This window comes from Brassica napus, chromosome A3 (genome assembly GCF_020379485.1).
Source record: "Brassica napus cultivar Da-Ae chromosome A3, Da-Ae, whole genome shotgun sequence".
Classification (NCBI taxonomy): domain Eukaryota; kingdom Viridiplantae; phylum Streptophyta; class Magnoliopsida; order Brassicales; family Brassicaceae; genus Brassica; species Brassica napus.
Window position 1 is genome coordinate 34,391,225 of NC_063436.1, and position 13,429 is coordinate 34,404,653.

At 38.9% G+C, this 13,429-nt stretch overlaps 1 protein-coding gene and 1 long non-coding RNA gene across 2 annotated transcripts; both read left to right on the forward strand.

Annotated features, from left to right (window-relative positions):
• Nucleotides 1–5,007: 5,007 nt before the first annotated feature.
• On the forward strand, nucleotides 5,008–6,251 carry LOC106363508 (uncharacterized GPI-anchored protein At3g06035-like). Its single transcript, XM_013803262.3, has 2 exons — nucleotides 5,008–5,245; nucleotides 5,622–6,251. Exons 1-2 carry the CDS (start codon nucleotides 5,164–5,166, stop codon nucleotides 6,122–6,124), a joined length of 585 nt encoding a protein of 194 aa, XP_013658716.1. The 5' UTR covers nucleotides 5,008–5,163; the 3' UTR covers nucleotides 6,125–6,251.
• Nucleotides 6,252–11,044: 4,793 nt separating this feature from the next.
• LOC106350310 lies at nucleotides 11,045–13,423 on the forward strand. The gene is made up of 2 exons (XR_007338479.1): nucleotides 11,045–11,392; nucleotides 11,475–13,423. It is a non-coding gene; the product is annotated as an uncharacterized LOC106350310 (long non-coding RNA).
• Nucleotides 13,424–13,429: the final 6 nt, after the last annotated feature.

The window sequence follows — 13,429 nt, forward strand, 5'->3', positions numbered from 1 at the left end:
AAATCACACTTGGAATTTTTGTAGGAAATTACTAAGAAATAAAAACGCCTTGGAGACTGCCATAGAAGTTTAGGGAACGTAAAACCTAGGTGGTTAGTCTAGCGAACTAAGTCTAAGGCAATTTTTCCTGTCTTGATATATTGTTCCATAACTGTTCATCCAGATCTTGCTAACCGATCTAAACTCTCAGAAAATCGAGAAATGATCGCCACGCATATCAAGCTCGCTTCCTAAAGAGAGAAAAAACTAAAGACATGAACGTCATCTTAAAACCGATTCGTTTCTAGCAATTTTCTCGGAACTGACACATTCCAAGTCGTCAACGTGGAAACAACCAAATCATAGTCCAAGCGTCATCTTTAAATCGTCCCGGATTATCGATCATTCCATACCTCAGAAGAAGAAACATACACCACCCTTCAAAGTATCGGTTCAACCGTTTTCTTTTGTACAAAAGGGGGAGTAGGTACGTATACTATACTCGTATACTCCCAAACTTCAAAAAACTTTTCCAAATCGTCAAGAAAACGATTTCGTCAAAGCAAATCGTCGCAAATAGGCAAATGACAATCTAAAATTCGTCTAAACGCTAGCAACATATCCAGACGACTATGAACATAATCTCAAAGACTATACATCATTTCTTGTCGCAATCATGCGTACAGAAAACCTGTACCAATATCAAACTGAAACTCGACGATTAACCAAAGTATTGAAGCCCTTTCCAGCTTTAGAAAGCCAGTTTCGTTTAAAATTTTCAACGAGAAATCTTCAATTACCAAAGCATTTCTTTAGGTTTCTGTTGTACCAAGTGAGTCCCGGAAAAGCATCGAAAACATTTGCGACGAAGAAAACTCGAGAATAGATGTAGCATCGTGCACATTAAAAGGAGCACTTTCCTCCCGATGGTTAGCTAGATCCACCTCTGGTTGACCCATTCGTTGAAGAAACGAATTTGTCATGAGAATCCTCTCAAAAAAACTCTATGAAAAACGTTATGCGACTAGATCGTATTGAAATAAACTTCGGTAGCACTCCATGAGTAATTCCAAGCAACTTTCACTTAAGATAAAAATCACAGCAGAAACGTTTCTCGTAAAACTCGCAGAAACAACGCTAATTTGACATATGTGTACATATCACCGATTTACAACCTTCGTAAAACCGGTCCCCGTTACATACGCGAAAAATCCTTCGTACAATCAGACCAAGTCTTACGAAAACACTTTCTAAAGCTAAAATAACATGCTTTATGAAAAACCCTGCGGCCTGCTGGCTTCTGCTTTTATTTACCCTCGGTCACATCCGAGAAGGCAGTCATCCCGCCGCTGATTCCACACTGGTTATGTAGCAACCCTCTTGGGCTTCGTCTTCCTCAGATGAAAAAGACTCGATTTTCATAAGACTATAGGTCACATTATACGAAATATTCGTCGTATAACTGAAACCTAGAGCGGAGAATCGTTTTCTACGACTATCGGCCATATTAGCATGGATAACCCCGGTAAACTTGGCCTATCAATCTCGACAAGCGCTCTTTGGCCCTCGGTCAATTACGCCTTCCACTAAAGGTCCAAACCAATATTTGACATCCCCTTTAAAGATGATCGTAAACTAACATGACCTTAAATGTTAAAGTACCATGGTCTAATCCGTGACCTACAACATCATTGGCTATCTGAGTGAACACATCCCTCACGCCAAGCCAAACTATTTGAGAAACCATCACTCCATCACTTAACGGCTAAACGACAATCTACAATTTGTCTAAAAACGTCGTGTGACTATTAAGAGAATAATTATCGAATAGCCCACAGTCGGAAGTCATATGATAAATTATTCGTAACGAAACTTTGTCCTAACAACCAAACGGTTAACAGAAAATCTAAACTTTTCGAAAATTGACCAAGTTCAATATGCTCCACAATTCACTTTAAGCCCGCAACGTTTTACCCATAATACGTGGCATGTAAGGAAAAATTCGTAACAAAGCTTCTAGAGCTATACGAAACATTCTCAAAAATGCACGAAATAGATCTCAGAAGGCCAACGCTTCACAAAGCAATATGAAGGAAAATGTTTCTTCCCTTGGACAAATTTACGCGACACCTCAGTCCTAATTCCTCAATCGCAAATCAAATTATTAGCATCCAAACAGGAACAATAATTTTGGCTGCGAACATCCGTAGTTAAACCAGAATGTTTCTCAAACGCAGGGCTAAGCCTAAACCCTTGCAACATCTTCAAGCCCACGAACACTTCAAGCACGAAACGCGGCATACGAAAGAATAACAAATCTTCAACATCGCGAGACGTCGCAGACGCCTGAAGATTCATTCTTCGATGAAATTTTCTTCCTTGATAAAAACACCTTCTTGGAAGACCAGACAGTCATACGCACTAACATCTTCTCAAAACATATCCTTCGCGAAGACTCAAAATGGTAATTTTTACCATTAAGTTTGTTGCTGATCACACTAAACTCTTAACGTCCTAAATAGATTTAGCCATCTCGTAGAGATGACTCTCCTACATCCGACACAAGGATTATAGCGCTATAAAAGAAACCCAAAATTTTTGGTCAGCACTTCCAGGAGGCTTAAAAATTATCCTAGGAGAGATGCTCGGTTCCAACCATACAAGTTGTATAAGCCGAGAAGCTATCGGTACTTTAAATCGGTATGGAATCAGGATGGAACTGAAACGGGATACGTAAGTCGAATTAGTCATCGCACCCTCTAAAACCAGGAGAAAACCTAGGACTTGCCCTAAACCTAGCGCACTGGTCTCAAACATCTCTAGGCATAGTATCAAACACCCTTATACGAGATCCCAAAATTTGTCTCAATATTCGAGCGTCTTCAGAAATCCCGCAAGTTTACACACTGCAGAAAACTCTCGAAACAGATCACAGATATAGCAGTTCACACAGAGTTAGATTACGAAATGACAACTCTTAGTCTTCCTTCTACACCCATATAAAGTGTCATCGGCAGCAACACACCTGATAACCTCTACATAAAAACTAGACCGTAAAGGTCTCGCTGGAAAACTAGTCATAGGAACCTTAACTCTAAGACGAACTACGAAAAGCTTGATCCCTTCAACAAGGGTACGTAGGCAGCCGTCATAAGGCGCAGCCCCAATCTTATCGCATTCAACTTTTAGAAGAGCGAGAATACCACTTACCACGAACCTTTTCAACCATTAATTCCGTCTAACTCACCTAACTTGCCTAACTTGCCTAGCCACTCGCTAGAACCTCACGCTAGAAGCTCATGGTTCTAACGAGCTGGGGGGCTAACTGTTGGGGTCAAAATCGGTCACGACGGAATCAATGTCTGAAAGTCCATAAAAATCGGCGTGAACGTTTTTACGAAAAGTAATCATCTTAAAGAAATCTTTACGAAGAGCCTTGCGGTAAAATCTTACTCGAATATCGGTCGAGCCAAATACAGATTGTCCCAAGGAAACAGACACGTATCAAAACCAGCCACGGACAAGCTCGAGTATGGCGATCGGACCACAGACAAGCCAAGCACGATCGCTACGCAGCTACCAGACATGCACACTGCTCGGTCGCTCCATAGCGATCGAGCTCGTGCCAAGCTCGGTCGCTACATAGCGACCGAGCACGCACACTGCTCGGTCGCTACGTAGCGACCGAGCTCGAGCCAAGCTCGTTCGCTACGTAGCGACCGAGCACGCATCCTGCTCGGTCACTACGTAGCGACCGAGCAAGCGTCCCACTCAGTCGCTACGTAGCGACCGAGCTCGAGCCAAGCTCGGTCGCTACATAACGACCGAGCACATGCACGTTTTGATCATTACGAAGCGATCGAGCTTTTCTAAAACCTCGAATACGACACGAATCCATGCATTCTCGTCTATTATTTGATGCTATCTCCCGAAGACCGTAACAAACCCATTTCATGTTTCTCGACATTTGAGGTCATCAATCAAACTTTACGATAAAAGACGGCCCAAAAGGACCTAAGACATGGTTTAGCCGGCTTAGGGTTGCTAGAACTAGGAATCTCGCCGACAGCTCTCGAGCCCATGTTTATACCTTGTTGTAAACGCTCATACGCAAATTCGGAATAAGACTTCTCTTTGCTCTTTTTTTACGATTTTTATACTTTGTCGTTGTTATCTCGTGTTCTGATTGCTTAACGTGTGGTTTAGCAGATATCCGGAATCTTTAAGAAACTAGGATTTTCCTACTTTCCTTATTTAAACGGAAATCGACAGTATGAATTTTTGTTCCTACAGTCTTGTTCTCACCTCTCATTAAAAATAGCTGGACCAACAAAGTTTTGAACTCTTTATTTTCTTGGCTACGAACAATGATGGTCTTCCTAACTTTAAAAATCTTGCTTAAGTTGGAGGTGTTTCTATCAACTTTTTATAAAAGATTTCAAAGTATCTTAATGGCTGTACAATCCAAATTGATATTTCTAAGGAGTTTTAAATAATACACAACACTTATTTGATCTTTTTTAAATCACTTTTCTTTGTTCATAAAATATTTTTTTATTATCATGTTTTATTGCTATTTTTTATTGTATATTCGTATTTATTTCGTTGATAGTTTTGTTTACTTTAATTGTTGTATCAAAATTTAATTTTTTTAATTAATCAGAAAATATACTGAAATATTTGAAAACTTACATTTATTTATTAAAAATATATTCATTGACAAAAAAATTAGATATTGAAGATAGACGGACAAATATTCATTAACTAATCTTTTAGCAAATATTAATTAATCTTTTAGCAAAAAAAAAAAAAAATATTCATTAACTAAAACATATTATATCTAAGTTTAATACATAGATTATACCATAGATACAGTAAAAATTTATTCAGTGTAACATAAATATATATTTTCGTTGTATTTGTATTTTGCTTTTGTACATGCCCGACACGTAAAGAGGTGTTGCATGAACACATGTCCTCTAGTGGCAAAATGAAGATACATATGCGCCAAATGTTGCGAGTTTTGGTGGATCTTATCAAGAAAATAATATTTTTAAATCTGAAGATGTTATAAACGAAAAAGGGTACTGCTCAACACGATTTATTCTCTTTGCCTTTGCTCTCGTTTTATTACCAGAGAACCAAGAAAACAAATCTAAAATTCTGTGAAGCGGAAGGGTCTTGATGATTACCAAGATGTCGCTCTCTCTGTACATCGTTCATCTTCTCATATTCTCCTTGATTTCCACTTATGTTATCAGCAACCGTACGCTCTCTCTCTCCTTCGCTATTAGTAGGGTAATTATGCTATGTATTTGAGAAAACGCGTACAACAAAATAAATAATCACGTGCGTCATTCCATTTATCAATTTCTATACTGGGAGCAGAACATATTTTGCCTGGAATAAAGATGTTAGGTGCATCTTATGGAGTACAGCTACAGAGGAATAGCTGTATTTTATAACTTTCTTGGGGTTGTTGGCCATAAGTTTCAAAGCCCAAAATATACGAGTGAAGAATTCCATCCCATGCATGTTTATTATTCTTCATGTTTGCATGTTATTTACATTTTTCTTATTAGTATTAATAGATGCATCCTTCTAGTACTATATCCCTCTTCACTGTCTTTGGAATGTTGTAGAGGAGGAGGATAATCTTCTTCAAGGACTGAACAGCTACAGGACTGCACAAAGCGTTCCACCTTTTGCAAAGAACGATAAGGCTGATTGTGTGGCAGATGAGATCGCCGACAAGCTTGAAGATGAGCCATGCACAAACCACACCACAGTCAGCACAATTACTCCTGGTTCTGTCCCTCCACGGTTATCGACCTACCAAGACATTCTCTCTGAGTGCAAGGTCGACCCAAACAGTACCCGTGACGGATTGATCTTACCAGTTTGTATCCCTAACCGGGTACCTACACTAGTTCTAACTAATTACACCCACACTAGTTATGCTCAGTATCTTAACGATTCAAGGTATGTTGGAGCTGGTGTTGGTTCGGAGAAAGAGTGGATGGTAGTTGTGTTGACCACAAGTACTCCAGGTGGAAGCTTCTCAAGTGGTGAAGCAACGTCACTAAGAGTTATGGTTGGCTTAGGTTTAATGGGGCTCTTGTTTAATTGCCTTCTAGTCCTGTGAGTAAATTATGATTGTATATTGTGTGAAAGCTCTTTTGTTATAATGTATGTTTTTTTTTATCTTAAGGGACATCAAAATAAGGGGACAGGAAAACCTTCACAATAAACTTTAAATTGTCCACCAAAAACATGTCTTAGCACAATAAACTTTAAATTGTGGAAAAGTCACAATCTCTCTGACACGAGTTTCAATGCATAGCACACGAGTTTTGATGCATAGCGTTTGGAGCGTCCCTGGCCGTCTTTCCGCTCAGAATACAATCCACCGTCAGTTGCCGCTGGCGAACCCCCTGTCCCTCTTGTTCCTCCGTCCGACCCCAACCTGCACCCTCCTGACCTACCAGATCCCACAACCCCCATTTCACCGCAAAACTTTCCACCCTTATCTTTAACTTCCACCAGATCTGGCACTGTTCTGACTTCATCTCAAAAAAAAAGTCAGCTCACTGAACTGCAGGAGCTTTTAAAACTCCAGCTGCAACTACTTCAGCACGAAATGCTAAGCCTGTAGAAGCTGCAACGAGCAAACAACTTGTCCTATAACTAGATCTGAAGAACAAACTGACGAAGTCACCACCAATGTGAAAAACTTGAGCAATGACTTCACAACCCTTCCACCAAAAAACACCTCCCCATCCATATCAATATTGCGTCCTCAACCATTCTTCCAAACCACAACCTTTTTGAAAAAAGTCCCATGGAAATCGACCCTCAAACCACCTCTGTCCCCTCCCCGGAAACAAATGAAACCTCCACCTTACAGGAACCAGTTGTCCCCTTATCTCAAACTGCTCCCACAATGGAGACAGAATTATCATCTCATGTGTCTAAGCCTTCCTTGGTAGAAAGGCTCATAGCTTCTGAGAATAAAAAGCTCAAAAGACTCGTCCCAGTCATTATAGCACCAGCAGGAAGGCCCAGAGTTACTATACCTGATTCTGTGTTCAAGAAAGAAACCGAAATTCATAAAAGTTTCATTGTATGCTATTTTAATGGAAAGGCTCCTCCTTTTCACCAGATTCAGAGTGTATTCAATCATATGTGGATAAAAGGAAGAAGATTAGAGATTCATAACAATCTTCTCAATCGATCTACTATTGTGAGAATCCCTAGTGATTACCTCAGGCAGAAGATACTTGAGAACAACATCTGGTATGTTGGAGATTCCATGTTCCATACAGCCCAATGGTCTTCATCTCACTCAAAATCAACGCCTCCCCTTCGTGCAATACAGATTTGGGCGCACATCACGGACATTCCTCTAGACCTAAGACATGATGAAGGCTATGGCCTTATAGCTGGTCTTATCGGTGAACCTAAAGAAACTGACGTCTTCACAAAAAACCTTATAAGCCTTACTCTATCTCATGTCAAGGTAGAAGTAGACCTCACTGTGCCTCTCCCATCTGTGGTGGAGTTTGAAAGAGAGGATGGAGAAGTTGTTGAGGTTGCTGTCAGTTATCTTTGGGTGCCACCAACTTGCACTCATTGTCATGAACTGAGTCATATTCAGCGCAACTTTCTAACCTATACTTCTCCTCCAGTGCTACTCCTTCGGCTCAGAAAAAGGCGCATGTGGCAAAGGAACATGTAAAGCAAAAAGCGAAGCCTCAGCAAAGATACCAGCCTGTTGACAAATCAAAAAATCTTAACCCCTCCACCTCTACTGCTAGTCAATCAACCTTACCAAATACCATTATCCCTACCCCCTCTCAGTTGACTGTTAATTCCCCCTCCCTTTCAGCTACCCTCCCTCCTTCCTCAACTAATTCTCATCCTATTCCCCCCTCCTAAGAAAGCCCCCCTTTATCCATAAACTCTTTTTCAACTCCAGAGCCTGTCCAAGACCTTCCCTTAAGAGATCGAGATCCTCCCCAACCCTATCCCCTCCTCTTCTTTTAGAAAATCATAACCCTTTTGCTCACCAAACCACAACCTCCAAATTTTCTTTTGATCCCCTTCCTCTATCACCTTTTTTGTCTTCAAAGCCTTTCACCCCTCTCGTGCAAATACGGTTTATGTTCCTTCGGTTACTGGCGGTTCTTCCATTCTTTCGGAAGACCCCTCCTCTTTAGCTTAATGAGTGTAAAACTCTTTTTTGGAATATTCGAGGCCTAAATGATCCGAACAAGCACAAACCTTTTGTCTCTTGGCTTGATCAACATAAGTCTCTTTTTGGTGCTATCCTATAATCATATATCAAAGCGCCTTTTTTGAGTTCTATCATGTCTTCTCTATGCCCTAACTGGAGTTATTTTTCAAACCACCTGGCTGATCCCGATGGTCGTATAATACTTATTTGGAGAAACTCCCTCAATGTCCAAATCCTTCACCAAACCCGTCAGTGCATCACTTGCAAGATCGATTTCCCTAACCAGCCTTCCTTATACTACTCAGAAGTATATGCTTCCAATCTTAGCGCCGAAAGGACAGATCTTTGGGCAGAGATTATACATTTGAGCTCCACCTTGTCTCTGGAAAATACTGCTTGGACTCTGGGAGAGGATTTAAATCAGATCATATACCATTCGGAGTACTCTGCCCCAACTGTCAATGCCCTGATAGCCAAATGTACCAGATGCGTGATTGTTTGACACATCTGGGGCTTTTTGATCTACGCTACATTGGTGCCTGTCATACTTGGACTAACAGCCAACCCTCTGAACCTATTTCCAAAAGCTTGACAGATTGCTGGTGAATAATAACACAATAGCCTCTTCTCCTCACGCCCTTGCTTCCTTCCTACCCCCTATTCTCAGACCACTCACCTTGTATACTGGACCTGGCGGTAAAGCTACCTACTGCGGGTTCCAAACAATTCAAATTCCCCAATTACCTAACCAAACACCCACAATTCGCTCAGCTAATACATGACGCTTGGATTCAGTTTGGAAATATTGCCAATTTGAGAGAGGGAGACTTCAACACAACCTACTTTCATCGGATATGCCAAACCCGCACAAGCTATAATGCAATCAGGGCTTTTCTCATAGGAGTTGATCAATGGATAATGGAACCGCAAGAGATGAGTGAGCACGCTGTTAATCACTTTCAGTCTGTTCTCGGCCCTACAAATAATCACTATCCAGGGATCGTCTCAGCACCACACTGGATCGTAGAACTCACTGGTTTCATCTTCCCTCATGATTAACTCCAACAGATGCCACTCTTTCCTACGACAGAGGAAATCAGATCCTGCTTGTTCAAGTTGAATGCTAATAAAGCACCGGGGTCCGACGGTTTAACTTCAGCTTTCTTCAAGGCTAGTTGGAAAACTGTAGGAATTGAGTGGTGGTCTCCATTAAGAACTTCTTCGCATATGCTTTTCTCCCCTCAACTGAAAATGCAACAATACTCACCTTAGTCTCAAAGTTTCCAGGAGCCTCAATGATAAGAGCGTTTAGGCCAATATCCTGTTTGAACACTACATACAAAGTTATCTCAAGACTTTTGGTAAAGAGATTGAAGCCTATACTACCAAGCTTGATATTGCCTAGTCAAACAGCCTTTGTGAAAGGACGGTTATTGATGGAGAACACTACACTGGTGGGAGAACTAGTTAATGGGTATCATAAGAACAAAGGGCAGAAGTGAATTACCATTAAGGTAGATATCGCAAAGGCATTTTATATACTCTCCTGGAATTTTCTCTTCTCCTGTCTCCAAGGCTTGCAACTCCCAACTTGATTCATCAATCTCCTGAGGGCATGCGTCTGCACTCCTTCCTACATGGTTTGGAGTTGTTCTCACAAAGGCTCAAATTTAATGAAGGTCAATTCAAGAAGGCAGAACAACAGTATAGAAGCGGCGGAGATGATTAAGGCTTTCATGCATGTGCAGCCTGGAAGTCAAGTCGGTATCTATCTTATTAAAACAGAAACATTACAACTTCTTCTAGGTGGATTTTTAAGTTGGACATCACATTATTATTCTTAGCCTAACCATACATTTAAATATTTCCTTTATCGGTTCAATATAGTCCATTTAACTCCATCATCTAATATCTATTTATATCCACCGTATCAAACTCCACCATAAAAATATACATCTGTTACCTCTAATGTGAAACGTTAACGTATATATATATATCAAAGTTACACTATATAAAAAACCCTATCTTTACACTCTCACATTTTCATACTTATATTATATCAAAGTTACACTATATAAAAAATCCTCTCTTTACACTGGTCCATATCACGTTTAGGCATTGATTAGTCATTATATTTTAAAATACTTCATAGGTTACAAAACTTCATATGTTACAATACTCATATGGTCGTGTGAATTATATTTTAAAATACAGATATGGTCGTATGAAGTTTAACTTCATAATGCCTAACAAAAAACTTTTATAACAAAACCCCGAGTATATTTCCATTTAAAACAGAAGATAACAAAACCCGAGTATATTTCCATTTAAAACAGAAGATTTGATCCCGAGAATATTTCCATTTAAAACAGAAGATTTGATTTCAACCGTATATTCTTATTTCAATAACAGAAACATCAGTATATACTTTATAAAAAATGTTTATAACAAAACCCCTTCCCCAAGTTGTGCATATATGCCAAAAATCTCGGATATGGAAAACCCCCTTCTCCAAGTTTGTTCTACTAAACCTAAACTCCCGGTTAGAATAAAATCTAGAGATTTTGTATTTATTATAACTAACCTAATAGGTTAGAGAATATTCTTTACCTCCCACTTCAATGTCTCCATAAATACTTCTCTTCTTATTCATCATTCGACATCCACAAAAAGTTCCCCAAAAAAAATGTCTAAACCAAGCACAAAAGTTCTAATCGATGGTGTGAAACATGTCAGGCACAATTGGCAAATTCTAGTTAAAGTGCTTCATTCTTGGAAACAAACCACAGCTTTTGCAGGCAACACATTAGAGTTCATCCTTGCTGATGAAACTGTACATATTGCTTATAGTTTGTTTTTTATAACTTTTTCTATTCGTGATCTAAAGTCTATTTTTGCCTGCTTTCTAGGGTGTGGAGATAGCAGCATCGTGCAAAAGGAATCAGATTTCTCGCCTTCAACGCGAATTACCAGTTGGAGAGTGGAAAACAATTGATATGTTTGCAGTTTTGGGTATTTCTGGACAGTATCGCCCAACAACCCATCGATACAAGTTGTCTTTTTCAGAAGAAACCATGATAACAAAATGTCAAGTTCTATCTGATGATCACTATCATTCTCTAGCAAGTTACGATGATCTAAGGAAAATCGATGAGAAGAAGAATTTTTTCCTTAAAGGTATGGATGTTTTATAATATATTATGAATGTCGAATACGGTGGATATATTAACAACGATTCTTTATGATTATTTCCACACAGATGTTATTGGACAAGTTGTAGATCTAGATGGAATTCAAACTGTTCAAGCTAGGGGGAAAGACGAGCAGAGAGTTCAGTTTCGTTGCGACGCCAGGTTAATTATAATCATCATATATAGTTGTTAATGTTATTTTTGGTATCTGTAGTTTCATACTAACTACATCAATTTGACTTTGACTTTGTTTGCGTTTCAATCTGTAAACATCAAGTGGTGATGATGTTGCGTGTTGCTTGTGGGGGAGGTTCGCGGAACAACTCGACCAAGTGTTCCAAGATAACAACAATGAAATTGTTATTTGCTTGATAAGGTTTGCTAAGATCACCTTTTTCAGAGGTATACATTATATGATTTCAAACCATCCACTATATCTAAATCCTTAAGTTGTTTTATTTAATTAAACATTTGCATTCATCTTTAGGTGAAGTACAAGTCAGCAATGCTTTTGATGCTTCAATCGTGGCTATAAACCCAAAATTGGAGGAAGCAATTGAACTGAAAGAAAAGTAAGTTCATATTACTATTTTATGATGCTAGAGCCTTTATTTATTTGTACTTATATAAGTCTAATCATATATTAAAACATCCATGTTAGGATTTTGGCGAATGATCTTCCTCTGGCTCTTATTGAGAAAAGAGAGGAAAAGAAACTTACCAAGAAACAAAAACAAGATTGGGATGAGATTCCTGTTAGAGCAATTTCTGAGATATTGGAAGCTACTGAGGTAAATTGCAGATGATTCCAATTCTTTGATTGTTTTAAATATATTGTATCTCTAATCTAATTCTGCGTGTGTATAATTTTTCAGGTTGAGAGTTGCAAAATCATTTGTTCTATTGAGTCAATAGACACTGATTGGGGTTGGTTCTACTTTGGTTGTAACCGAAACCGACACAACCGACGTGTTACTAAGCAAGTTCCTAAACTTTCTATTGCTGGTTCTGTAATGTCAAATCCCAGCCAGAAACCACTTTTCTATTGTGACATATGTCGTGGGATTACACCTGATGTCTCTCCAAAGTAAGTGACAGAGCATTTTCTGTTGTTTGTCTTTAAGTTAATTTACAGCAGTAAGTATTTTGAATACTAAAAATGTATTTTGTACTGTTAGGTACAAACTTCATTTGTTTGTTAAAGATGATAGCGATTCATGCATAGTAATGATGCTTGACTCTGTTGCTCAATCTATTATTGGTAGTGCTGCAACTGAACTTTGGGATGGTTCCTATGATGAGATACTTTTTTTCTTTTATTATGAGTATTTTTGATCCACTATGTCTATCCTAAAATCTAATGTTTTTTGGCATTCGTCTTTTAGATTGAAGATCCAACTATCCTACCTCAGCCTATTGAAAGTTTAGTTGGAAAATCCTTTTGTTTTGGTATTTCGCTAAGCACTGACAATGTAAACAATGGAAATACCACTTTTAAAGTGTCTGAGGTCTGGTCTGGAGATAAAATTCAGAAAATTGAATCTCAGACAGAGCCATGCTCCTTGCTGGACACTTATTCGTCAACTCTTTCTGGTGGTGAGGTAAATTATTTTAGTTTGTTACTTATTTAATTTATTCCCATGGTACATCAGTATCAGTAATTGGACAATCTGCATTCAAACTCTAACACATGCGTTGATGCTTAGGTTTCCCTGGTAGATCCAAACAAAGAAAGTTCATCTGAAGGTTTTTCAACCCCATTCTCAAAGCGCAAAGAAGCAGATGCTGATCTATTGGACATGACATCTACGTCTAAGAAACCTTGCACTCAGAAGATCAAGATGGAGAATACAAAGACTGAAGAGTAGTTGATGACCTTGATGATTTGATGTCGTCTTTTGAAATTTGGGAGCTTTTATTTTTATCTATTTTAATGTTGTATGCGTGATTTTCATTTCATTGGGTTTTGGATGGTTTTTTCCCCTAATTTTTAAAAATAAAATTGGTTTTTTCTATATTATTC

What these genes read in the sequence shown, in the direction of transcription:
- LOC106363508 (XM_013803262.3), top strand. Translation starts at nt 5,164, where the DNA reads ATGATTACCAAGATGTCGCTCTCTCTGTACATCGTTCATCTTCTCATA. An exon ending in CACTTATGTTATCAGCAACC is followed by an intron (nt 5,246 to 5,621) that starts GTACGCTCTCTC and finishes GGAATGTTGTAG; the next exon opens with AGGAGGAGGATAATCTTCTT.